This window comes from Chrysemys picta, chromosome 6, assembly GCF_011386835.1.
Source record: "Chrysemys picta bellii isolate R12L10 chromosome 6, ASM1138683v2, whole genome shotgun sequence".
Lineage (NCBI taxonomy): Eukaryota > Metazoa > Chordata > Testudines > Emydidae > Chrysemys > Chrysemys picta.
This window is the reverse complement of record NC_088796.1, coordinates 70380287-70406966: the sequence shown is the minus strand read 5'-3', so window position 1 is coordinate 70406966 and position 26680 is coordinate 70380287. Positions and strand designations below refer to the sequence as shown.

The following is a 26680-nucleotide window of genomic DNA, read 5'->3' as shown; positions in this document are numbered from 1 at the left end:
ACATTTTTGAATATATTGAATTCAATTACAACACAGAATACGAAGTGTAGAGTGCTCACTTTATATTTTTTTATTATAAATATTTGCACTGTAAAAATAAAAAACATTTTTCAGTTCACTTAATACAAGTATTGTAGTGCAATCTCTTTATTATGAAAGTTGAACTTAAACGTAGAATTATGTACAAAAAATAACTGCATTCAAAAATAAAATAATGTAAAACTTCAGAGCCTACAAGTCCACTCAGTCCTACTTCTTGTTCAGCCAATTGCTCAGACTAACAAGTTTGGTTACAATTTGCAAGAGATAATGCTGCCCACTTCTTGTTTACGTCACGTGAAAGTGAGAATATTGCAAGATATTTATACGGCAGATGCGCTGAAGATTCATATGCCCCTCTGTGCTTCAACCAGCATTCCAGAGGACATGCGTCTGTGCTGATGATGGGTTCTGCTCAATAACGATCCAAAGCAGTGAAGACCAACACATATTCATTTTCATCATCTGAAACAGATGCCACCAGCTGAAGGTTGATTTTCTTTTTTGGTGGTTCGGGTTCTGTAGTTTCCACATTGGAGTGTTGCTCTTAACATTTCTGAAAGCATGATCCACACCTCATCCCTCTCAGATTTTGGAAGGCAATTCAGATTCTTAAATCTTGGGTCGAGTGCTGTAGCTATCTTTAGAGAACTCACATTGGTACCTTCTTTGCGTTTTGTCAGATTTGCTGTGAAAGTGTTCTTAAAATGAACAACATGCCGGGTCATCATTCGAGACTGCTATAACATGAAATGTATGGCAGAATGTGGGTAAAACACAGAGCAGGAGACATACAATTCTCTCTCAAGGAGTTCTGTCACAAATTTAATTAACACATTTTTTTAATGAGCGTCATCAGCATGGAAGCATGTCCTCTGGAATGGTGGCCAAAGCATGAAGGGGCATGTGAATGTTTAGCATATCTGACACGTAAATACCTTGCAATGCCGGCAAAACTGTCATGTGAACGTCTGTTCTCACCTGCAGGTGACAATGTAATTAAGAAGTGGCAAGCATTATCTTCCATAAATATAAACAAACTTGTTTCTCTTAATAATTGGCTGAACAAGAAGTAGGACTCAGTGGACCTGTAGTCTCTAAAGTTTTACATTGTTTTGTTTTTGAGTGCAGTTATGTAACAAAAAAAAATCTATATTTGTAAGTTGCGCTTTCATGATAAAGAGATTGCACTATCATACATGTATGAGGTGAATTGAAAAATACTATTTCTTTTGTTTATCATTTTTACAGTGCAAATATTTGTAATAAAAATAATATAAAGTGAGCACTGTACACTTTGTATTCTGTGTTGTAATTGAAATCAATATATTTGAAAATGTAGAAAAACATCCAAAATATTTAATACATTTCAATTGGTATTCTATTGTTTAACAGTGTGATTAAAACTGCAATTAATCGTGATTAATTTTTTAAATCGTGATTAATTTTTTTGAGTTAATTGCGTGAGTTAACTGCGATTATAGCTATATAAACGAGAAGAAAACAAGAAAAGAAGTGGGACCACTAAGGACTGAGGATGGGGTGGAGATTAAAGATTATTTAGGCATGGCCCAACATATAAACAAATACTTTTCATCAGTTTTTAATTAGGTTAATGAAGAGTTTAGGGGTAGTGGCAGAGTGGCTAATGGCTATGAAGTATGGAGGTAGAAATTACCACATCCAAGGTGAAAGTCAAATTCAAACAGTTTAATGGTACTAAATCAGGAGGCCTAGATAATCTCCCTCCAAGAATATTAAAGAAAATGGCACATGAAATTGCAAGCCCACTAGCAAGTATTTTTAATGAATTTGTAAACTCGGAGGTCGTACCCTTTGATTGGAGAATTAATAATACAGTTCCTATTTTTAAGAAAGAGAAAAAAAGTGATCCAGGAAACTACACACCTGTTAGTTTGACCTCAATTGTATGCAATGTCTTGGAAGAAACTTTGAAAGAGAAAGTAGTTAAGGTTATAGAGGTGAATGGTAATTGGGATAAAACATAACATGGCTTTACAAAAGGTAGATCGTGCCAGACCAAACTGATCTCCTTTTTCAGAAGATAACTGATATTTTTAGACAAAGGAAATGCAGTAGATCTAATCTACCTGGATTTCTGCATAGCATTTGATACAGTTCCACATGGGAAATTATTAGTTAAATTGGAGAAGATGGGGATTTATATTAGAATTGAAAGGTGGATAAGGAACTGGTTAAAGGGGAGACTACAGCTGGTCATACTGTCAGGTACACTGTAAGGCTGGAGGGAGGTTACTAGTGGAGTTCCTCAGGGATTGGTTTTGGGACCAATCTTATATAACATTTTTATTACTGACATTGGCACAAAAAGTGAGAGTATTCTAATAAAATTTGCAGATGACACAAAGTTGGGTGGCATTGCCAATACAGAGGAGGACCAAAATATCCTACAAGAAGATCTGGATGACCTTGTAAACTGGAGGAATAGAAATGGGATGAACTTTAACAGTGCAAAGTCATGCATTTAGGGACTAACACAAGAATTTTTGCTATATACTGGAGACATATCAGTCGGAAGCAACAGGGGAAGAGAAAGACCTGAATGTATTGGTTGATCATAGGATGACTATGAGCCACCAATGTGATGTGGCCGTGAAAAAAGCTAATGCAGTCCTAGGATGCATTAGGCGAGGTATTTCCAGTAGAGACCTGGAAGTGTTAGTACCATTATACAAGGCACTGCTGAGACCGCATCTAGAATACTGTGTGCAATTCTGGTCTCCCATGTTTAAGAAAGATGAATTCAAACTGATACAGGTGCAGAGAAGGGCCACTAGAAATATTCAAGGAAAGGAAAACCTACCTTATGAGAAGAGACTCTTGTAGGAAGGATCAAGAGAAGGATCTTGGCTTGTTTAGCCTAACAAAAAGACAGCCGAGGGGAGATACGATTGCTCTCTATAAATACAGAGTAAAAAATACCAGGGATACCATCAATACGTTTAGGATCAAAATTAGGCAAAGGGTTCTAACCATCAGAGGAGTGAAGTTCTGGAAGAGCCTTCTAAGAGGAGCAGTAGGGACAAAAAACCTAAATGGCTTCAGACTGAGCTTGATAAGTTTTTGGAGGGGATGGTATGATGGGACTGCCTACGATGGTCGGTGGCCCATTGGCGACTGCCAGTAGCAAAAATCCCCAACAGCTGGAAATGGGACTCTATATGGGGAGGGCTCTTAGTTATTATAGGGAATTCTTTCCCAGGTATCTGCCTGGTGGGTCTTGCCCACATGCTCAGGGTTTAACTGATTGCCATATCTGGGGTTGGGAAGGAATTTTCCCTCAGATCAGATTGGCAGAGACCGGGGGGGATTTTCGCCTTCCTCTGCAGCATGGGGCATGAGGCACTTGCAGGTTTAAACTAGTGTAACTTGAAGTCTTTAAACGATTTGAGGACTTCAGTAACTCAGCCAGGACCTAGGAGTTTATTTACAGGAGTGGGTGGGTGAGGTTCTGCGGTCTGAAATGTGCAGTTCAAACTAGATCAGGGGTTCTCAAACTTCATTGCACCGCGACTCCCTTCTTACAACAAAAAATACTATACAACCCCAGGAGCCTGAGACCGCCCAAGTCCCACCACCCCTGGGAGGAAAGGGGTAAAAGCTGAAGCCTAAAGGCTTCAGACCCAGTCAGGGGGCCTGTAACTGAGCCCCACCGCCCAGAGCTGAATCCCTTGGGCTTTGGCTTCGGCCCTGGGCAGTAGGGCTTGGGCTTCGGCCCTGAGCCCCTGCAAGTTTAAGCCAGCCCTGGCAACCCCATTAAAATGGGATCCTGACCCACAGTTTGAGAACCACTGAACTAGATGATCGTGATGGTCTTGTCTGACCTTGAAGTCTATGAGTCTAACTTCTGTTGGTGAGAAAGACAGGCTTTGGAGCTTACACAGAGCTCTCCTTCAGGTCTGGGCAATGCACTCAGAGTGTCACAGCTAAATACAGATTGTTTAGCCTAAGTAGTTAATACATATTTAATGGGATCATTCTAGGTGACCGGTCCAGTAAACACCTCTCCAGTCACAGGGAGGGAAAAGAGAGAGGTGTGGGTGTGAGTTAGTGAGTTACGGATTGTTGTAATAAGCCATTAATCCAGTGTCTCTATTCAGTTCATGATTTTTAGTGTCTAGCAAAGTTATGAATTTAAGCTCCCATGCTCATCTTTTGAAGGCATTGTGCAGGTTTCCTTTGAGGATGAGGACTGAGAGGTCAAAAATACAGACTGATCTCTTTGTGAAAGATTATGTGTTTTTGTCTTTTATTATTTTTCTCTGAGAGTTCATCTGAGAGCATAGTGATTGTCTCATTTCACCCATATAGTTGTTACTTGGGCATTTAATGCACTGGATGAGGTACTCCATATGTTATGATAGGCGTGCATGGACCCATGGATCTTGAAAGGTGTGTCACCCAGACACCCTGAAAGAACCTGCTTCAATATAGAAATAAACCCCCCTCCCCGACTGCACACCCCTATTTGTCACCCAGCACCCCACACTGGAACCCATATAAGGTATCATTAAACAATTACAACCCATACTCAATGGGGACTACATCCTGAAAAAAGTCTTTCCAGACCCCCCTTTTCTGGCCTTCAAACAACCCTCCAAACTCTCCTAGTTCATCATCAGAAGCAAATTCTCCTCAGACCAGGACACACCAACTCAAAACAGCACCAGACCCTGCCAGAACAACAGATCCAAAATCTGTAGACATATCTCCACTGCTACAGTGATCAACACCCCCACAACATGCCTTTCAAGATCCAAGGGTCAGACACATGGCTATCACAACATGTGGTGTACCCTCATCCAGTGCGCTAAAGAGGCATTCCTGGCAATTATAGGCTGGTAAGTATCTTTAGTACCAGGCAAATTGCTTGAAACTATAGTAAAGAACAGAATTATCAGACACATAGAGGAAAACAATATGTTGGGGAAAAGTTAACAGCTTTTGAAAAGGGAAATCATGCCTCACCACCTATTAGAATTCAGTGATCCAGTGCTTAGCCAGTGACTTCTACCAGTTCAATGGTTTGACTCTCTTTAAAACTTTGGCAGCACAGTGTACTGCTTAATATTTTATTTATTTAATTTAAATTACACCTCTACCTTGATATAACGCTGTCCTTGGGAGCCAAAAAATCTTACCGCGTTATAGGTGAAACTGCGTTATATCGAACTTGGTTTGATCGGCCGGAGTGCGCAGCCCCGCCCCCCCCCCCGGAGCGCTGCTTTACTGCGTTATATCCAAATTCGTGTCATATCGGGTCGCATTATATTGGGGTAGAAGTGTATTTTAATAGCTTGTAGTAAGTTTAGGACTTAATGAAGGTTGTCAATTTCAAATTTAATTTTAAATAGGTTTATTTGTAAAACGAAAAATATTTAATTGAATTCTAAACATCCAATTTAAATAAAAAATCAGATTTAAATTAAAAACTTGATTTTTATCCACTCTGGCCTTGGCTCTGTTATATTAGAAGCCTGATTCTATTCCAATTACTGCCTGAAATAACCTTGTGCAAGTTATCTTATCTGAAATGGGTGAATAACAGTTATCCCTCAAGGTAGCAGTGTGAGACCCTGACTCATAGTACGGGTTGTGAAATGCACAAAAATATCAACAGCAGTTGGTGGAAGAGCCTGGGCTACATACAACTCATAGCCTCTGGGCTTGCAGGTTAGTGCACCTTCTACTAAAGTACAGGGCATTACATGGCCAGAAACAAACAAAAACACACACACACACACTCTCTCTGAAATCTGTTCCAAATAGTCAAACTTTTATTATCACTGTGCTGATTGGCTAGCAATAGGTCTAATTTTGAACAATAGTGACTAATCATTTGCAAAGGTAGTCCGTTGTTGACTGCAACTGATGACTTTTCTGGGCAAAAATGAATGGTTATTTCACAATGCCCCTTGCCCATTTTATTTTTTGAGTGTCAAACACTGCAGGTACACCCCCATTCTGAAGATACCAAAAGAATAAATGTTTGTTTTACTGTATTCCACCACAGATACAAAAAGAACAGAAATAGAAAACAAAAGATACTGGATGAACAGAAAAATAGGGTCCAATCGTTAGAATAAAACAAATGAAACTGAATTTTGCTGCTGCTGAATCACAAAGAAAAATACTAGCCTGCCAAATCCCTAACAGCTGCAATTACTCACGTTGCATAAGAAAAACAGTGTAAAGCTGGATGAAAATAATCTCTGGGTAAAATAAATCTCTTCATCTTTTGTCTACAGCAATCAATATTATCCAATGAAAACACACTTCTACTACAAATTATGAATATTATGTGGGCAGTGCTTGTACCTGTACAGTAAATTAAAACAACAAACTAAAATAAGCTCCCCCACGCATGCTGCTCTCCAGAAGCATCACCACACAGCTGGAGATGAGCTGTTACTGGGAAGTGGATATTACGGAGGGGTTGTTGCATGGCAGAAGGCCAGTGTAGGGAGATCACTGAAGGGGACATGGTAGGGTGCAGGGACAGGCCTATCTGTTGAACTGCTTAATTTGCCTGCTGAGGGAGCTGTCAGCTCTGATAGTTGCTAGATAAAACTACACTGAATGTGCTAGTGTGCTGCATCCACAGTGGCAGAAAAAAATCATTTAAGCCTCAGTTATTCGAGGCTTTACCCCTACAAGCTATCAAGGTAACATCAATTAACCGTGGACTCCCTATCAATTGAAGCACTTTTGGATGTGTATACAAGGTGTATTTCGGTCATGAGGGATAGTACCATTGATTGATCTCTCTTCTCTCTGAGACCAAGCCAGGGGTAAGAACAGATTTTTAGAGACAGATTTACTGTAAAAATCAGATCTTTAAAATAAAACTCAATCATTTTGTTCAACACAGCATTCCGAAAATTAATGTGTCAAGGATTATGTTTTTCTAATAATAAAAAAGGCACCATATTTAAAGAAAAACCCATACACTAAAAAGGTAATTTCTGGGTTTCCCTCCCATCACTAGTAAGCATCTTACTAGAAAGTGACATAATTTGCGACATGGAAGATGGAAGTGTGAGGGACAGTAAACTAATCTTCTCCTTGAAATAAAGATGAACTGCAATGATTTTTTTTTCTACATCAAAAGTGGGGAAAAACCTGCTAAATATCACACAACAAGAGTATCACTGAATTGAAAGCAATCTATTAAAAAAACAAATCGCACCAAAAACACCAGTGAAGTTGTATAAGAGAAAGAACCAGACATTTCAAACAAATTAAAGATTTATGGTGCTGTTTTTTAAAAAAGAAAACAAAACCTATTTGTAGTTTAAATAAGCTCTATTGGTCTCTAGGCAAATCTGAACTGGCTCCCATTATGGCAATGCTGCTGTATTGTTTCCTCTTTGTTCTAGAGTAAACAAGGTTAATTAATAGTAAATAACAATATATTTTACATTACATTGCTGGAATCGGTGGTTCAAGTCAATGTCAGAGCAACTCGGGAAGAGGAAAAAAGGAAACATAATTCAATACTGGGAATTCTTAAGCTATTAGCTTTGCAAGTTTGCAAGGCCAAGCATGCAAGAGCTAGGAAAAGAGAGTATTAAGGTTGCTTTGCAACTTTAATTCATTCCCCTTGAGAGTATGCATTGTAATAGTCTTGCCAAAATCAGCACATGGAAAGTCTATGGAAGAGCTGAGCGGGAACCTAGGTCTCTGGGATCCTCATTCTGTGCCTTACATGCACAGAGAATATCCTCTCTCTTCTTGCAACTCTCTACCTCAGAGGTCCGCAACCTTTCAGAAGTGGTGTGCTGAGTCTTCATTTATTCACTCTGATTTAAGATTTTGCGTGCCAGTAATACATTTTAACGTTTTTAGAAGGTCTTTCTATAAGTCTATAATATATAACTAAACTATTGTTGTTATGTAAAGTAAATAAGGTTTTTTTAAATGTTTAAGCAGCTTCATTTAAAATTAAATTAAAATGCAGAGCCCCCCAGACCGGTGTCCAGGACCTGGGCAGTGTGAGTGCCACTGAAAATCAGCTTGCGTGCCGCCTTCGGCATGCATGCCATAGGTTGCCTACCCCTGCTCTACCTCATTCTCTGTCTATCTTGTGTACTAAAGTAGGCAGAGGTCCTGCAGAACAAACAGTAAAGAATTAAGTAATTAAAACTGCATTATAACATTTAAGCACCAGGGGCCAAATTAAGTTTGTACCAGTACCCCTAATTCTGGCATTTCCTAACTTTTCAGTCCTGACTATCCAACCCCCTTAACATTCATCTGAGAGAGAGAAATTCCATCATGGGGAACCATATTGATCCATCACATGGGTCATCAGTGGGGTTGGAACCCAAGACCTTTAAAGCACAAATCTTTACCAATTGAGCTAAATGAGTAAGTAGAAGCAGCAGGAAGCTGTTGTCCTCTCCGTCAGTGATTCTCAACCAGGGGTACATATACCCTGGGAGTACTCAGGGGTCTTCCAAGGGGTACATCAACTCATCTAGATATTTGCCTAGTTTTACAACAAGCTACATAAAAAGCACTAGCGAAGTAAGTCAGTACAAACTACAATTTCATACAATGACTTGTTTATACTGCTCTATATACTGTACACTGAAATGTAAGTACAATATTTATATTCCAATTGATTTATTTTATAATTATACGGCAAAAATGAGAAAGTAAGCAATTTTTCAGTAATAGTGTGCTATGACACTTTTGTATTTTTATGTCTGATTTTGTAAGCAAGTAGTTTTTAAGTGAGGTGAAACTTGGGGGTACACAAGACAAGCTAGATTCGTGAAAGGGATACATTAGTCTGGAAAGGTTGAGAGCCAGTTGTGACCCTCTTTGTGGTTTACACAACAATTTGTTAGACAGAAAAGTAATGTTAGAGATCAGGAACCCTGGTCTCTATTCCTAGCTATAGAGGGAATGTGGTCTAGTACACTGGCTCTCAACCTTTCCAGACTACTGTACTCCTTTCAGGCTTCATGTTTTTAAAGCCTAGCTTGACAAAGCTCTGGCTGGAATGATTTAGTTAGCGTTGGTCCTGCTTTGAGCAGGGGATTGGACTAGATGACCTCCTGAGGTCCCTTCCAACCCTAATATTCTATGATTCTAAATCAGGGTTCTATTTCCAGCTCTGCCAAAGGTGACCTAGTATAATCTCTCAGTTAACATTATTTGTAAAATGGAAGAAAGATACTTGTCTTCCTCCTAAGGTAGGACTATGACAGCTTGCTCAATAATAAGGGTTGTGAAGTGCACAGAATTAATATTAGTCAGTGGAACAACTGAGACTAGAACTCATGGTCATCTCCCCTTGGGTTCTAACACAGTACACCTTTCCATGTGGCTTCTGTGTTCCTCCTATCAATCTTTAGCTTTGTGCATTCTACATAGGAGACTTAGTGTGACTGGGAGAATGCTCAATGCATTTGCCATGAAGACAGATCAGTGAAGCTAGAGCATGCTCAGTACAGTGGCATGTCTGAAGTTTTTAGCAACAAGCCTGTAACACAGTGGCTTTCAAATTTTTGTACTGGTGACCCCTTTCACATAGCAAGCCTCTGAGTGCGACCCCCCCATATAAGTTAAAAACACTTTTTATATACTTAACACCATTATAACTGCTGGAGGCAAAGTGGAGTTTGGGGTGGAGGTTGACAGCTCGTGACCCCCCATGTTATAACCTCGTGACCCCCTGAGGGGTCCCAACCCCCAGTTTGAGAACCCCTGCTGTAGCAAGCTCTACTGATCATGTGCAAAGAATCATTTTCAGAAGTTTTAATAACTCATCCAAATCTGGGAAGATTTTCATGGGGGGACAGCAAAAGGTAACTCGCCCCAGTACTATTCTAGTCAAATTTCAAGTTCCTGTTCCAAAGTAAGGAAGTGCTGGAAGCAGTCAAAGAAATGGTTGCGAATTAAAACAAACATCGCACCATCACACACAAACCAAAAATTCCTTGCCACTAGAAAAAAATACCACCCCCTCCATTTCATTCTCTGAAATGGTTGAACCATTGTCATTGAAACTCAAAGTTAGCCTGATGCATAAAGCAAGCAGGGAAAATGTTTAAAGTATGACTAAGTTATAAGCCACTGAAAACAGTGGCTTATAACGGAAAGTGTTAGACAACCTTAATTATAGTCATTGCTATTATCTCCTCCTATAATGTCAATTTCAAGGTTCTGTTAGTTATTCTCTGAAAAACAATCAAAACTCTTTTTATATTAGAAAAAAACTAGTTTTTATCCTTTCAATTCCAAAATGGCGAAAATTTTCTTGAACTTAAAAACACAATTTTGGACACAGACCAACTATGGAAAATTTCAGCCCCAGCGGTGAACGTTTGGGTAAGATACAAGTATGTAAAATGGCTCCTAATGGAAACTGATTTACAACTTAACTATAGTGGTTGCTACCGGTGACCACTATAATAGACTTTGGCATGTAATAGCACAGGAATCCCATTATCTTTATTTATATAACAGCATTTTCCTGTAGAAGTGTGATATAAGACTTCTAAAATAAGGTCTGACACAAACTGGATAAGCATTCACCCTTTTCCCATCTGTACTTCTCAGAAGATTAACAAACCATGTAGCGCCTCATCAGATCTCTACATTTAGAAAGAGAATTACTATATTCCAAGTTGTCAGATATATTAGGAAAACAACACGGCAAATCCTTTGACCAAATAGTTCGGCTATAATAGTTACTTGCTAAATCTCAGTCCAACCTTTCTAAGCCATTGCAGTCTTGTCTCTTTATTGAATTCTTGAACCTGGATTTTTAACTGAAATATCAGTACTCACCAAACCTGTAGAGCAGCAGTAACCCAGGCTGCTTTCTGCATCTCTAGCTGTAGCTCATTTGAAGTACATTGAAGTAATGTTATTAAAATGTACTGCCAAGGAAGACAGAAGGCTATAGCTGCAATTCCCACTGACTAATTCATAAAGCTACAATGGTTCAGAAAGCAAGAGACAGCCATTTTCTTGGCTGAAGCAATAGAACAGTAGTACTAGCAGCAAAACTAATATTTCTTTAGGGCTACCATACGTCCGGATTTCCCCGGACATGTCTGGCTTTTCGCTCTTTAAATAGCCGTCCAAGGGGGATTTCTAAAAATCTAAAAATGTCCGGGATTTCTATTTAAAGAGCGAAAAGCGGCTGACAGGGCGGCCGAGCGCCGCTCGCATTGGGGTCTTGGCAGCCAAAGCCCCTTCCCGGCATCCCCCCATGCCCTGCAGCCTTAGCACACCGCCCAGCAGCGCCAGGGGGCGGGGCAGTGCACCTGTGAGGGAACGCGGCGGCAGGCCTGGCAGCAGCGGCCAGAGCCCCTCCCCCCCTCCTCCACAGCCTCAGCACGCCGCCCGCAGCGCTTGGGGGGAGGGAGGGGGGGCAGACACCTGCTCTAAGCCATGCGGCACGGTAAGGGGGCCGGAGAGTTGGAGAAGGGGGCAGTCAGGGGACAGGGAGCGGAGGGATGGTTGGATGGGTCAGGAGTTCTGGGGGGGCGGGGGGCTGTCAGGGGGCAGGGGTGTGGAGAGGGGTTGAGGTAGGCAGGGAGCAGAGGGAGTTGGATGGGTCAGGAGTTCTGGGGGTCCTGTCAGGGGGCGGGGAGCAGTTGGATAGGGCATGGGAGTCCCAGGGGTCTGTCTGTGGCCGGGGGTGTGGATAAGGGTTGGGGCAGTCAGGGGACAGGTATGGACCTAGGGGGGCAGTTAGGGTGGGGGGGGGGTTCTCAGGAGGGAGCAGTCAGGGGACTAATTTCTTCCTTCCCCACAAAGATAAGACTAGAAAAAGAAAGACTATAGTAGAGGAACCAACATCAAGATATATTGTAATTACAACATGTCATTTATTGAGCCAAAATATTCTAGCCCACCAGTTCATTCTATTAAGTGTTGTAGGATTTACTTTTTACTTTGTTTTAAACATACAAAACACACGTGAGCACATCCTCACTAACCTCTGCTTCAGCAGCTTGTGACTGCAAGAGCTGTCGTATACGAAGTATGTCCTTCTCTATTTGCTGAATTCTTGCCACCCTTACCTAAAAATGAATAAATTTTCAAATTTATAGGTTTTTTAAAAAAGAAATATTTACTGTAGAAAAAGACAATATGAAAAGAGAGTTTACGGCAAAAACTGTTGACTAGAAAACAGAACTACTTTATTAGTGTGATAATTTCAGTAACTGCGCATACACAAGAAAAGAGGCATACATGAAAATACTTTACACAACGTAACTGTCAGCTGGATTTTTACTACAACTGACATTAATTTGGATCTATTCTTAAATTGACATACTATATAAACTATCAAAGTATGGTAAGAGACACATTAGCCAGAATACACTTTCCCCCCCCAAACAGTTTCCTCCTGCTCTCATTGATGTATTGTGTAGTCTTGAGAAAGTTACTTCACCTCACATTCTTAGATGACCTGTTTGTAAAATATGGATAAAACTAAATACAAAGCTATCCTATACAGAGGTGTTGCAAGGATTTACATTTGCAGAGTGTTTTCAGCCTGTAAAATGTTGAATAACTTCCAAGTATTATTTATTAGCCATTCTTTGGTCAAACTATGTGTACTACTACAATCCTGTGTTAGCCCTATCACAATTACTTTCACATAACTGAAAACTGACTTCAGAAACACCAATTTGCATAATCAAAGGCAGTAAGACAGTGTTATATACAGAAGTCTTGCTAAGTAGCACCAATAGGAAACTAAGCTCTCAAGAGTAACAGTCTGAGGCCTGGTCTACACTTTGAGTTTAGGTCGACTTTAGTAGCGTTAAATCGAATTAAGCCTGGACACGTTCACACGACGAAGTCCTTTCTTTCGACTTAAGGGGCCCTTTAAACCGGTTTCTTTACTCCACCTCCGACGAGGGGATTAGCGATAAAATCGGCCTTAGCAGGTCGGAATTGGGGTACCGTGGACGGAATTCGACGTTATTGGCCTCCGGGAGCTATCCCACAGTGCTTCATTGTGACCACACTGGACAGCACTCTCAACTCAGATGCACTGACCAGGTAGACAGAAAAAGCCCTGCGAATGTTTGAATTTCATTTCCTGTTTGCCCAGCGTGGAGAGCGCAGGTGACCACGAAGAGCTCATCAGCACAGGTAACCGTGATGGAGTCCCAGGATCGCAAAAGAGCTCCAGCATGGACCGAACGGGAGGTACGGGATCTGCTCGCCATATGGGGAGATGAATCAGTGCTAGCTGAACTCCGTAGCAGTAAACGAAATGGCAAAATATTAGAAAAGGTCTCCAAGGCCATGAAGGACAGAGACCATAACAGGGACGCACAGCAGTGCCGCGTGAAAATTAAGGAGCTAAGGCAAGCCTACCACAAAGCCAGAGAGGCAAACGGAAGGTACGGGGCAAAGCCGCAAACATGCCGCTTCTACGCGGAGCTGCATGCCATGCTAGGGGGTGCAGCCACCACTACCCCAAGCGTGTGCTATGACTCCGTCACTGGAGAAACACATAGGGAAGAGGGTTAGGGTTCAAGGAAGATGAGGATGAAGATAATGTAGATAGCTCACAGCAGCAAGGAAGTGGAGAAACCGGTTTCCCCAACAGCCAGGATATGTTTATCACCCTGGACCTGGAGCCAGTAACCCCCAAACTCACCCAAGGCGTGCTCCCAGACCCTGAGGGCACACAGGGGACATCTGGTCAGTGTACCTTTGTAAATATTACACATGGTTTAAAAGCAAGCGTGTTTAATGATTAATTATTAATTTGCCCTGGCAATTGCGGCCAGTACAGCTACTGGAAAAGTCTGTTAACGTGTATGGGGATGGAGCGGAAATCCTCCAGGGACATCTCCAGAAAGCTCTCCTTCATGTACTCCTAAAGCCTTTGCAAAAGGTTTCTGGGGAGGGCTGCCTTATCCCATCCGCCATGGTAGGACACTTTACCACGCCAGGCCAGTAGCACATAGTCTGGAATCATTGTATAACAAAGTATGGCAGTGTATGGTCCCGGTGTTTGCTGGCATGCAGACAACATCCATTCCTTATCTCTCTGTTATCCTCAGGAAAGTGATATAATTCACGGTCACCTGGTTGAAATGGGGTGATTTTATTAAGGGAACATTCAGAGGTGCCCGTTCCTGCTCGGCTGAACAGAAATGTTCCCCGCTGTTAGCCACGCGGTGGGGGGGAGGGGTGAAGTGATCATCCCAGAGAATTGGGTGTGTGGGAGGCAGGGGGGTTAGTTGGGTTTGTGCTGCATGTTAACCCGGGAACCGCAGCCCCTCCTTTTACATTGCAAACCCATTTTAAATGGCGAACCCAATGGGTGCTTGGTATGGGAAATGAGGGCGCTACTGTTTGAAACCATTCCCACATATTAAGAAGGTTAAAAAAGCCAAAAGACTGTGGCTTACCATGGCTGCCTGCAAGCCGAAATCTGTTGCCTGGCACTGAGTGAGCGATCTCTCACACCAAACCGGCAGGCCCTCAATATAAGAGGAAAAATGCGAGCTTGTAACGAAAGCACACGTGCTGTGTAATGTGAACAGCAAAATTTAACGTGAAAGAGTGTACCCATTGTTCTCTAAAATGCGTCTTTTTTAACCACCTCTCCCTTCTCCTCCACCAACTGCAAATGTTTCTCCTTCACAGAAGCTAGTGAAGATTAGAAGGAGAAAACGGCGGACTCGGGATGACATGTTCACGGAGCTTCAGATGTCCTCCCAAGCTGAAAGAGCACAGCAGAATGCATGGAGGCAGTCAATGTCAGACTACAGAAAAGCACAGTATGAACGATAGGAGAGGTGGTGGGCTGAATCGCAGGATGAACAGAGCAAGTGGCAGGCTGAAGATGATAGGTGGCATCAGCTTGCAGACACAAGGCAAGAGTCGATGCTCCGGCTGCTGGAGCATCAAACTGATATGCTCCAGCATATGGTTGAGCTGCAGGAAAGGCAGCAGGAGCAGAGACCGCAACTACAGCCCCTGTGTAACCAACAGCCCTCCTCCCCAAGTTCCATAGCCTCCTCACCCAGACGCCCAAGAACATGGTGGGGGGGCCTCCGGCCACCCAGTCACTCCACCCCAGATGATTGCCTGAGCATCAGAAGGCTGGCCTTCAATAAGAGTTAAAGTTTTAAACTGCAGTGTGTCCTTTTCCTTCCCTCCTCCCCCACCCATCCCGGGCTACCTTGGCAATTATCCCCCTAGTTGTGTGATGAATTAATAAAGAATGCATGAATTGAAGTAACTATGACTTTATTGCCTCTGCAAGCGGTGCTCAACGGGGGAGGGGAAGGTGGAGTGATTGGTTTACAGGGAAGTAGAGTGAACCGGGTGAGGGGGTGGGGCGGAGGGTTCATCAAGGAGAAACAAAAGTTTCACACCGTAGCCTGGCCAGTCACAAAACTCGTTTTCAAAGCTTCTCTGATGCGCACCGCGCCCTGCTGTGCTCTTCTAACCGCCCTGGTGTCTGGCTGCGCGTAATCAGCGGCCAGGCTATGTGCCTCAACCTCCCACCCCACCATAAATGTCTCCCCCTTACTCTCACAGATATTGTGGAGTGCACAGCAAGCAGCAATAACAATGGGAATATTCTTTTCGCTGAGGTCTGAGCGAGTCAGTAAGCTGCGCCAGCGCGCTTTTAAACGTCCAAATGCACATTCCACCACCATTCGGCACTTGCTCAGCCTGTAGTTGAACAGGTCCTGACTACTGTCCAGGCTGCCTGTGTACGGCTTCATGAGCCATGGCATTAAGGGGTAGGCTGGGTCCCCAAGGATAACTATAGGCATTTCAACATCCCCAATGGTTATTTTCTGGTCCGGGAAGAAAGTCCCTTCCTCCAGCTTTCAAAACAGAGCAGAGTTCCTGAAGACGCGAGCATCATGTACCTTTCCCGGCCATCCCACGTTGATGTTGGTGAAACGTCCCTTGTGATCCACCAGGGCTTGCAGCAGCATTGAAAAGTACCCCTTGTGGTTTATGTACTTGGTGGCTTGGTGCTCCGGTGACAAGATAGGGATATGGGTTCCGTCTATGGCCCCACCACAGTTTGGGAATCCCATTGCAGCAAAGCCATCCACTATGGCCTGCATGTTTCCCAGAGTCACCACCCTTGATATCACCAGGTCTTTCATTGCCCTGGCAACTTGGATCACAGCAGCCCCCACAGTAGATTTGTCCACTCCAAATTGATTCCCGACTGACCGGTAGCTGTCTGGCGTTGCAAGCTTCCACAGGGCTATCGCCACTCGCTTCTCAACTGTGAGGGCTGCTCTCATCCTGGTATTCTGGCGCTTCAGGGCAGGGGAAAGCAAGTCACAAAGTTCCATGAAAGTGCCCTTACGCATGCGAAAGTTTCGCAGCCACTGGGAATCGTCCCACACCTGCAGCACGATGCGGTCCCACCAGTCTGTGCTTGTTTCCCAGGCCCAGAATCGGCGTTCCACGGCATGAACCTGCCCCAGTAACACCATGATTTGCACATTGCTGGGGCCTGTACTTTGTGAGAGGTCTATGTCCATATCAATTTCCTCATCACTCTCGTTGCCGCGCTGCAATTGCCTCCTCGGCTGGTCCTAGTTTTGCTTTGGCATGTCCTGGCTCTGCATATACTCCAGGACAATGCACATGGTGATCATAGTGCTCATAATTGCCGCCGTGATCTGAGCGGGCTCCATGATTCCAGTGCTATGGCATCTGGTCTGAAAAAAGGCGCGAAACTAGTATCTGACGGACGGAGGGAGGGAGGGAGGGGCAAGTGACGACATGGCGTACAGGTACAGGAAATTAAAATCAACAAAGGTGGCTGTGCATCAGGGAGAAACACAAACAACTGTCACACAGAATGGCCCCCCCCAAAGATTGAACTCAAAACCCTGGGTTTAGCAGGCCGTTGATTTCATGGAGGGAGGGGGAAGCAAATTAATACAGAACAAATCTATTTTTTACATCTTAAGCTGGCAGACGACGGTGCAGCATGACTGATAGCCCTCGGCATCTTCTGGGTGCTTGGCAGAAAATACTGGGCGCTTGGCAGAAAATAGCATACTACGACCGATAGCCATCGTCGAGACTGCCCAGGTGCCCATGATTGACAGGCACTGCAGTACGATGACGACAGATACCAGTCGTAATATACCATCTTCTACCAAAAGGCAAGGGGCTGCTGCTGTATGCAATGCAGACCCACGTCTGCCAGCACCCAGATCGCCGATGAAGGCTACTAGTCATACTGCACCGTCTACTGCCAAAAGGCAATTAGCTGCTGCCGTGTAGCAATGCAGTACCACGTCTGCCGGCACCCAGAGGACACATGGTGACGGTGAGCTGAGCTGAGCAGGCTCCATGCTTGGCGTGGTATGTTGTCTGCACAGGTAACCCAGGTAAAAAGGTGCGAATCGATTGTCCGCCGTTGCTCTGACGGAGGCGGAGGTGCCTGACGACAGGTACCCAGAACCCCCCGCAACACTGTTTTGCATCATTCAGGCATTGGGATCTCAACCCAGAATTCCAATGGTCGGCGGAGACTGCGGGAACTGTGGGATAGCTACCCATAGTGCAACGCTCCGGAAGTCGACACTAGCCTCGGTACTGTGGACGCAGTCCACCGACTTCATGCACTTAGAGCATTTTATGTGGGGACACACACAATCGGCTGTATACAACCAATTTCTATAAAACCGGCTTCTATAAATTCGACCTAATTTCGTAGCGTAGACATACCCTGATATTAACAGACACTAAAACCAGATCTCTCACAGTTTTAGGGTTGAGAAAACATTTTGATCCTCCCCAAAATGGGAGTTACAGTATGTAAAGGTATTCTGTTGCTGCTATAAAAAGTCCAGTTTGTAAGTAATTAGCCTGTGACTAGTTGTGGGTGTCACATCATATTGTTACTCCACTCTATATGACTTCTTACTGTGAGCACACAGAATACTGAAATATTTGGAAATACCTTTTTCTGACTGGAGCATTTTTGTAAATGTCCATATTCAGCTTACTCATAAGAATGGAACTGGAACATTTGGAAGGACTGCCTGATAATTTTTCTGGTGCTTATGAATAAGGCTACATTTTAATCATGGGTATTTTCAGTAAGTCATGGACAGGTCACGGGCAGTAAACAAAATTTCACAGTCTGTGACCTGTCCATGACTTGTACAATATACCCCTAACTAAAACTAAATAGCTTCTACTGTAGTTTTAGCTCAGCATAGCTCTGTTAAAGTCTTTTAATGAAGTTTTAGGTAAAATGTTATAATCTATAATCTTGTTTCTTGTTTTGAAACAATGAAATATTTTTGAGTGTAGACTTTTTAAAAACCTAATTTTAAATACCTGTAGCTTAATTTTAAGTTTTGCAAGCATTAGTGCCCCTTGCTTCCAAATATTTGAACTGTTTTTTTTTAAATGTATATATGTGACACACCTCAAAGTAGCACCCTGGATCTCCCATGTTCACCACTGTCACATGTTTATGATAGGTTTTGTACAATGCATGCCTTGTGAGGTATCATTTTAAAAGTCTTGATCTGTTGGACCTTAATATCCTGTTGAATTGTATGTACTATCATTGAATGTGAAGTTATGAAGTATTGCTTAAGTATCAGAGGGGTAGCCGTGTTAGTCTGAATCTGTAAAAAGCAACAGAGGGTCCTGTGGCACCTTTAAGACTAACAGAAGTATTGGGAGCATAAGCTTTCGTGGGTAAGATCCTCACTTCTTCAGATGCAAGTAGTATTGCTATATGTGTTACTGAAATATGTTGTGAGGTTGGGAGATGCCCACAGCTGGGGCCTTTCAGTAGCAACAAAGGGGCAACTATCATTGGCCAGACAGGAGTTGATGGCCCATCAAGAAGAATCCATTATCCCAAAGACTTCTTGAAGAGGGGGTGTACACAATATCGGCTGCCTTACCTGCCACATCACACCAAGAATTTTTCTAGCAGCTCGAAGAAAGTATAAAAGAGGAACAGTGACATAATCACTCGGCCTCTCTCCTCTGCACCTCAACACCTGGAAGATTATCTGGAAGACAAAGACTTGGACCTGGGGAGATTGGTCACAGGCTGGGAAGGGAATCCAGCATGTGTATTGAGAACTGTGAACTGCCTGTAACATCTATTAGGGTGAGAGACTGCTTGATTCAAATCTTGCTTAGTCTGTAGAATTTAGACTGAGTTTATTCTGATGTAAGCAACTCTGATCTCTATGCCTGCTATACATAATCACTTAAAATCTATCTTTCTGTAGTTAATAAATCTGTTTTATATTTACCTAAAACTGTGTGTTTGAAGTGCTTGGGGGAATCTCAGCTCAGATTACAAAAGCTGGCACATGTCCACTTTCCTTTGACAAAGTGGCGAACTAATTAATGAGCTTGCACTGTCCAATGGAGTCTTGAGCAGTGTAAAATGGGATATTTCTAGCTGGGGTGATTTGCTGGTGCCTCTCTCTATATGACTTATGAGTGGCTCAGGGAACATTCATGCAATTTAGCCGGGTGTGGGACTCCACATGCTGATGGCTGAGTGATCAGTGCTTGGAAGGGTTTTGCTGCTTGTTACTGGCATAGCATTCTGAGAGACAGCCCAGCCTGGAGAGTTAAAGGGACACAGCAGTCCCACAGTTCCAGGTGGTACCCCGGGGTTCCCGTCACAGTAAGGAAAGAGAACATTTCAATGAAATAAATAAAATATGTAAGTACTATATAAAGCCATATTCCCCATATCATAAGAGGACATTTTACATTTGTTTACTGTTTTATGATGTAGGAAAGCTAAGAGGAAAAAAGACAAAACAAAAAGGAAAGAAAAAGTTAAGGAAAAAATGGGAAAAGATCAGGCACAAAGAACAGATTATGAAAGACAGGTGGTTTTCTTAACCTTTTTTTTAGGCCAAAAATGATGAGTCCTCATGACATACTCAGAATTTGTCCTTTTGAATCACCCTTTATTTGATCCATTTGTGAACTCAGCTGAGTCTAGATACAAAACTCAACTATTCCACTGAAATCACACTGGATATGAAGGAGTCAAGACACACATACAAAATCAAATCAACTATAAGATCAAAGTTGGTGTTTTTTTGTTTTCTTGGGTTTTTTGTTTTGTTTTTGTTTTTTGGTATAAAGTTCTCAGATGTTCAGAAAAACATGAGCAGAACTAAAATTGCACTCTGGATCGTGTGATTAAATTTTGTTCCAAAATACTGAACATCTTTTTATAGACACCCACATTAATGTCTACTTAATATTTCCCCTTAGTTTTACTATAAAAAATAGGGAAAAAATAGCATGAAAAATGTGACCAGAAAAGCACAAAAAAGTAGGATTAGTTGAACTGGTTAATGCTGTACAAACTTTCTCACACAGAGTTTAGTTATTGTAGTACACTTCTACCTCGATATAACGCTGTCCTTGGGAGCCAAAAAATCTTACCGCGTTATAGGTGAAACTGCGTTATATCAAACTTGCTTTGATCCGCCGGAGTGTGCAGCCCCGCCCCCCCCCGGAGCACTGCTTTACCGCGTTATATCAGAATTCATGTTATATCAGGTCATGTTATATCCGGGTAGAGGTGTATATCTATATTCTAATTTGTATTTCTTCTGCTAGTTTGCTGGGGAAGAGAGAACATGGCTTTGTAAAGGGAAATCATGCCTCTCCAATCTATTAGAATAAGGGGTAGGAATAAATAAATTTCAGAATGGAGAAAGGTAAATACATCTCTACCCCGATATAACGCTGTCCTCGGGAGCCAAAAAATCTCACTGCGTTATAGGTGAAACCGCGTTATATTGAACTTGCTTTGATCCATCGGAGTGCGCAGCCCTGCCCCCCCCCCAGAGCGCTGCTTTACTGCGTTATATCCAAATTCGTGTTATATCGGGTCGCGTTATATCGGGGTACAGGTGTAGTTGTGCCCCCCAGGGCTCTGTACTGGGACCTATATTGTTTAACATATTCATAAATAATCAAGAAAAAGGAGTAAATAGTGAGGTGGCAACATTTGCAGATGATACAAAATTACTTAAGATAGTTAAGTCCAAAGCAGATTGTGAAGAGTTACAAAGGGATCTCACAAGACTGGGTAACAAAATGGCAGATGAAATTCAAGGTTGATAAATGCAAAGTAATGCACATTAGAAAACAATCCCAATTATACATACAAAATTATGGGGTCTAAATTAGCTGTTACTTCTCAAGAAAGATCTTGGAGTCATTGTGGATAGTTTTCTGAAAATATCTGCTCAATGTGCAGCAGTAGTCAAAAGAGCTAACAGAGTGTTAGGAACCATTAGGGATAGATAACAAGACAGAAAATATCATAATGCCTCTATAACTCCACATCTTGAATACTGGGTGCAGATCTGGACCCCCCCACCTCAAAAAAGATACATTGGAATTGAGAAAGATACAGAGAAGGATAACTAAAATGATGAGAGGTATGGAACAACTTCTATATGAGGAGAGATTAAGACTGGGACTTTTCAGCTTGGAAAAGAGACCACTAAAGAGGGATATGACAGAGGTCTATAAAATCTTGACTGATGTGCAGAGAGTGAATAAGGAAATCTTATTTACTTTTTCACATAACACAAGAACTAAGTGTCACCCAAATGAAATTACTAGGCAGCAGGTTTAAAACAAACTAAAGGAAGCTCTTCACACACCGCACAGTCAACTTGTGGAACTCTTTGCCAGGGGATACTGTGAAGGCCAAAATTATAACAGGGTTCAAAAAGAACTAGATAAGTTCATGGAGGACAGCTCCATCAATGGCTATTAGCCAGGATGAGCAGGGATACACCACCATGCTCTGGGTGTCCCTGGCTTCTCTTCACCAGAAGCTAGGAGTGGACAACAGAGGATGGATCACTTGAGGATTGCCTGTTGTGTTCATTCTCTCTGAAGCACCGGGCACTGGCCACTGTTGAAAGACAAGATACTGGGCTAGATGGACCATTGGTCTGACCCAGAGTAGCCATTCTTTTGTCTAGTCTTAGACACCTTTTGTGAAGTGACTAACCACTATGCCAAAATGAACAGTGGTTTTCTGATGTAGACAGACGTCTCGTAGGGGCCAGAGTATAATGAGACTTTTTTTCCCCACTTGTAAGCAGGTTTTAATTGTGAAGAGATGAAAGTGGAAATAATGCATTGCTTTATTTGTAATGTTTATAAGTGGGCTTATCATATATCTCTAAGTGCATAGACAAAAATACAACTAAAGAGCAACAACAAATCTATCTAATATCTAACAAAAGGACTCAACCAAGAATTGGAGTGGCATATGAATGGCTCCATTTTTTTCTCTTGGGAGGAACAAGAGGATTTATGGAAGTGTTCATCTGTTGTAAGGGTTCTCTTCTGTGGATTAACATTGTAGGTAGTGTTCTATTCCGTTCCCCACTCCCATTCCAAGTGTACACAGGGGCCCACCAGCAGCTGTCTTTTACGAAGTAAAGCTCTTCTTGAAATCTTGTCCTCCTTTGACTTCTGTGACTGTCCTCTCAAAGTTCTCTTACATCTCTAATTGCTCCTTCAGCATGTCCTTTGGAGCAGTGGTTCTCAAAGCTGGTCCGCCACTTGTTCAGGGAAAACCACTAGCGGACCGGTTTGCTTACCTGCCGCGTCCGCAGGTTCAGCCGATCACGGCACTCTGGGCTTTCCCTGAACAAGCGGCAGACCGGCTTTGAGAACCACTGCTTTGGAGGATCCTCCTCATTCCTTCTCCAACTTTCTGTGGGGGTAACACAAGGCTCTGTCCTTGGTCCTCTTCTTTTCTCCCTCTTCACCTTATAGGCAATATCATCCACAAACACAAATTAAACTACTACATTTATGCTGATAACACTGCTCTACAGCCAAAATGCTTCTGAAATAAATGTAGTCAAACTTTACTAATTCTGGGTCACCGAGAACAAAAATGATGCTTAAAATTGTTGATTGGCTCTAGTTTTCAAGATATGCTATTGGATCAGTATATACGACCCTTGACTTGGGAATGGCGGAGGATAAGTGAGTTATAAAGGGAAGGGATCTCAATTTAAACCAGAAATGACTAAAATACATCTTTGACTGGATCTATGAATAAATCGATGGCTGGGTTTGGACAGTACTTGCTTTTTAGGCAGAACAATTAATGATGCAATCTGAAGCTGGTATTGCATCATACATGATATGAATTGCTGCATGTTTTTCCTAGAAGTCATGGATGATGCAATCATAACGAAGCTTACATCACTCTGCTGAACAAATTGCCCTATATCAGCTCTAGAAATCATACAGTGTTGTTTGTCAGTGTTTGATTTTGCAAAGGGACACATTTCTGTTTAGCCAAAGTGAGCAGAGATGCCTCGTACTTGTGTGAACAGTGCAGATAACTTCTGCTATGTTTGTGGTGAAGTGACTTTTGCATCACAAAAGCGCAGTATAACCACTATGGTTAAGAAAGCCTATCACCTTTATTTTGGCTGCAAAATTGGAGATCAGGACAAGAGGTGGGCCCCACACATATGCTGCAACACTTGTGCAACAAATCTTTGCCAGTGCTTGAACAGGAAAAGGAAATCTATGCCTTTTGCAGTGCCAATGATTTGGAGAGAGCCAACAGATTATACCAGCAATTGTTACTTCTGCATGGTGCCTCCAGTTGGGAAAGGTGTGTCAAAGAAGAAAAAGTGGACTGTGCATTATCCAAACATTCCATCAGCTATACGCCCAGTACTCCACGGAGGAGGACTGCCGGTTCCTGATGCACCAGAATCATTCTCACTTGAGTCAGACGAGGAAGAGGAAGAGGATGAAACTTCTGGTCCTGAACCATCAGTGTCACAGGACCCACATTTTCTCCCATCCTCCTCCTCTGAACACACTCATAACACAAGGTGAACTGAATGACCTTGTCAGGGATTTGGAACTACTCAAGAGTAAGGCAGAGCTGTTGGGCTCCAGACTACAGCAGTGGAATCTCCTGGCAGGTGATGTTAGGGTTTCCATGTTCCGTGACCGTCAAAAGGATCTTGTCCCATTCTTCTTCCTGGAAGGTGATCTTGTAGCCTGCAACAACATCCATGGTGTGATGGCAGCCCTCAACATCGTTCACGATCCAGATGAGTGGAGACTATTCATTGATTCATCGAAGACGAGTCTTAAAGCTGTTTTACTGCATAATGGCAATGTTTTGCCATCAATTCCAGTTGGTCATGCAGGCCATATGAAGGAAACCTATGACAACATGAAACAACTTTTGAGGTGCATAAACTATGAACAACATCAGTGGCAGCTTTGTGGCGATGTGAAGGTTGTTGCTCTCTTGCTTGGTCTGCAGACCGGATACACAAAGTACTGTTTTCTCTGCGAATGGGATAGTCGTGCAAGAGATTCCCACTACATCAAGAAAGATTGGTCACTCCGACAGTCACTGGAGGCTGGGAGGAAAAGTGTTCAGCATCCACCACTTGTTGAATCAAGGAAGGTTTTGTTACCACCCTTACACATCAAGCTGAGTCTGATGAAGAACTTCGTCAAATACTTTGTCAAACTTTGTCAAGGCCATTGACAAAACACAAGCAGCTTTCAAGTACCTCCCTGGAAAATTTCCAAGGTTAAGGCCTTGTCTACACTACGAGAGTAGTTCGATTTTACTTGCATCGAATTTTTGTAATCGATATTGCAAAGTCGAACGTGTGTGTCCACACTAAGGACAGTAATTCGACTTTGTGCGTCCACACTAACGGTGATAGCGTCGACATTCGAAGCGGTGCACTGTGGTCAGCTATCCCACAGTTCCCGCAGTCCCCTCTGCCCATTGGAATTCTGGGTGTAGCCGGCAATGCCTTCTGGGTAACAAAATGAGTCGAGGGTGCTTTTGGGAAACTGTCGTCATCCGTCCATCACTCCCGCCCTCCCTCCCTGAAAGCGCCGGCGGGAAAACAGTTCGCGCGCTTTTCCAGTCATTGACAGCGCGGACGCCACTGTACTCCGAGCATGGAGCCCGCTGCGACCATCGCTGCAGTTGTGGCCGCTCTCAACGTCTCGCAGCTTATCATAAAGGTTTCCCTGAGGCAGATGCAGAAAAGTCAGGCAAGGAGGCTACGGCACCGCGGTGATGTCCTGAAGTCTGAGAGTAGCACAGACCTGTCAGAAAGCAGGCGACCCAGCGCCGAGGACATCACAGTGGCAATGGGTCATGTTGATGCCGTGGAACGGCGATTCTGGGCACGGGAAACAAGCACTGAGTGGTGGGACCGCATAGTGCTGCAGGTCTGGGATGAATCCCAGTGGCTGCGAAACTTTCGCATGCGGAAGGGAACTTTCCTGGAACTTTGTGAGTTGCTGTCCCCTGCCCTGAAGCGCAGTGACACCCGGTTGCGAGCTGCACTGAGTGTACAGAAGCGAGTGGCCATAGCCCTGTGGAAGCTTGCAACGCCAGACAGCTACCGGTCAGTCGCGAACCAGTTTGGGGTGGGCAAATCTACCGTGGGGGTTGTTGTGATGCAAGTAGCGAAGGCAATCGTTGATGTACTGCTGCCAAAGGTAGTGACCCTGGGAAACGTGGAGGCGATCATAGATGGCTTCGCAGCGATGGGATTCCCAAACTGCGGTGGGGCCATAGATGGAACTCACATCCCTATCCTGGCACCGGACCACCAGGCCACCCAGTACATTAACCGAAAGGGATACTTTTCCATGGTGCTGCAAGCACTGGTGGACCACAGGGGACGTTTTACCAACATCTACGTGGGATGGCCGGGCAAGGTTCATGACGCTCGTGTTTTCAGGAACTCTGGTCTGTTTAGACGGCTGCAAGAAGGTATTTACTTCCCGGACCACAAAATAACTGTTGGGGATGTGGAGATGCCTATAGTCATCCTCGGGGACCCAGCCTACCCGCTAATGCCCTGGCTCATGAAGCCCTATACTGGCGCCCTGGACACTGAAAAAGAACTCTTCAACTACCGGCTGAGCAAGTGCAGAATGGTGGTGGAGTGTGCTTTTGGCCGTCTCAAGGGGAGATGGAGAAGCTTACTGACTCGCTGTGATCTCAGCGAAACCAATATCCCCATTGTTATAGCAGCTTGCTGTGTGCTCCACAATCTCTGTGAGAGCAAGGGGGAGACCTTTATGGCGGGGTGGGAGGTTGAGGAAAATAGCCTGGCTGGTGATTACTCACAGCCAGACAGCCGGGCGATTAGAAGAGACCAGCGGGAAGCGCTGTGCATCCGGGAGGCTTTGAAAGCAAAGTTCCTGAGTGAGCAGGGTAACCTGTGATTTTATAGTTTGTGTACTGAGAAGCTAAACCTGCCCCCGTTTCTTTACCCAGGTAATGTTGACTATCCTATCCAGTTACATACCCCCTTCACCCCCCCTCCAACACACGTGTCGAAATAAAAATAGTTCTACTTTGTTAAAGCACACCGTTTTCTTTAATACTGTTTTAGCGGGAATTTTTTAAAACTGGGACGCAGACTGTGGTGCGGGGCGGGTCTAGTGTTGTGATGCGAATGCAGCTTCTAAACTCAAGGATTGACAGGCTCCGCTGCGGTGGGATGCTTGTTTCAACGGAGCCTGTCACCCCTCCTGATCGGGACTG

The 26680-nt window shown here is 43.4% G+C and overlaps 1 protein-coding gene across 10 annotated transcripts in view; it reads right to left on the bottom strand.

Moving 5' to 3' along the window:
- APC (APC regulator of WNT signaling pathway) overlaps positions 1–26680 on the bottom strand; it is a 193897-nt gene that overhangs the window by 48663 nt on the left and 118554 nt on the right. For all 10 annotated transcript variants that reach the window (XM_065550310.1, XM_008169993.4, XM_042840454.2 and 7 more), the window contains one exon: positions 12045–12128. In XM_065550310.1, coding sequence (XP_065406382.1) covers positions 12045–12128 — 84 coding nt within the window. The remainder of the gene's footprint in view (positions 1–12044; positions 12129–26680) is intronic.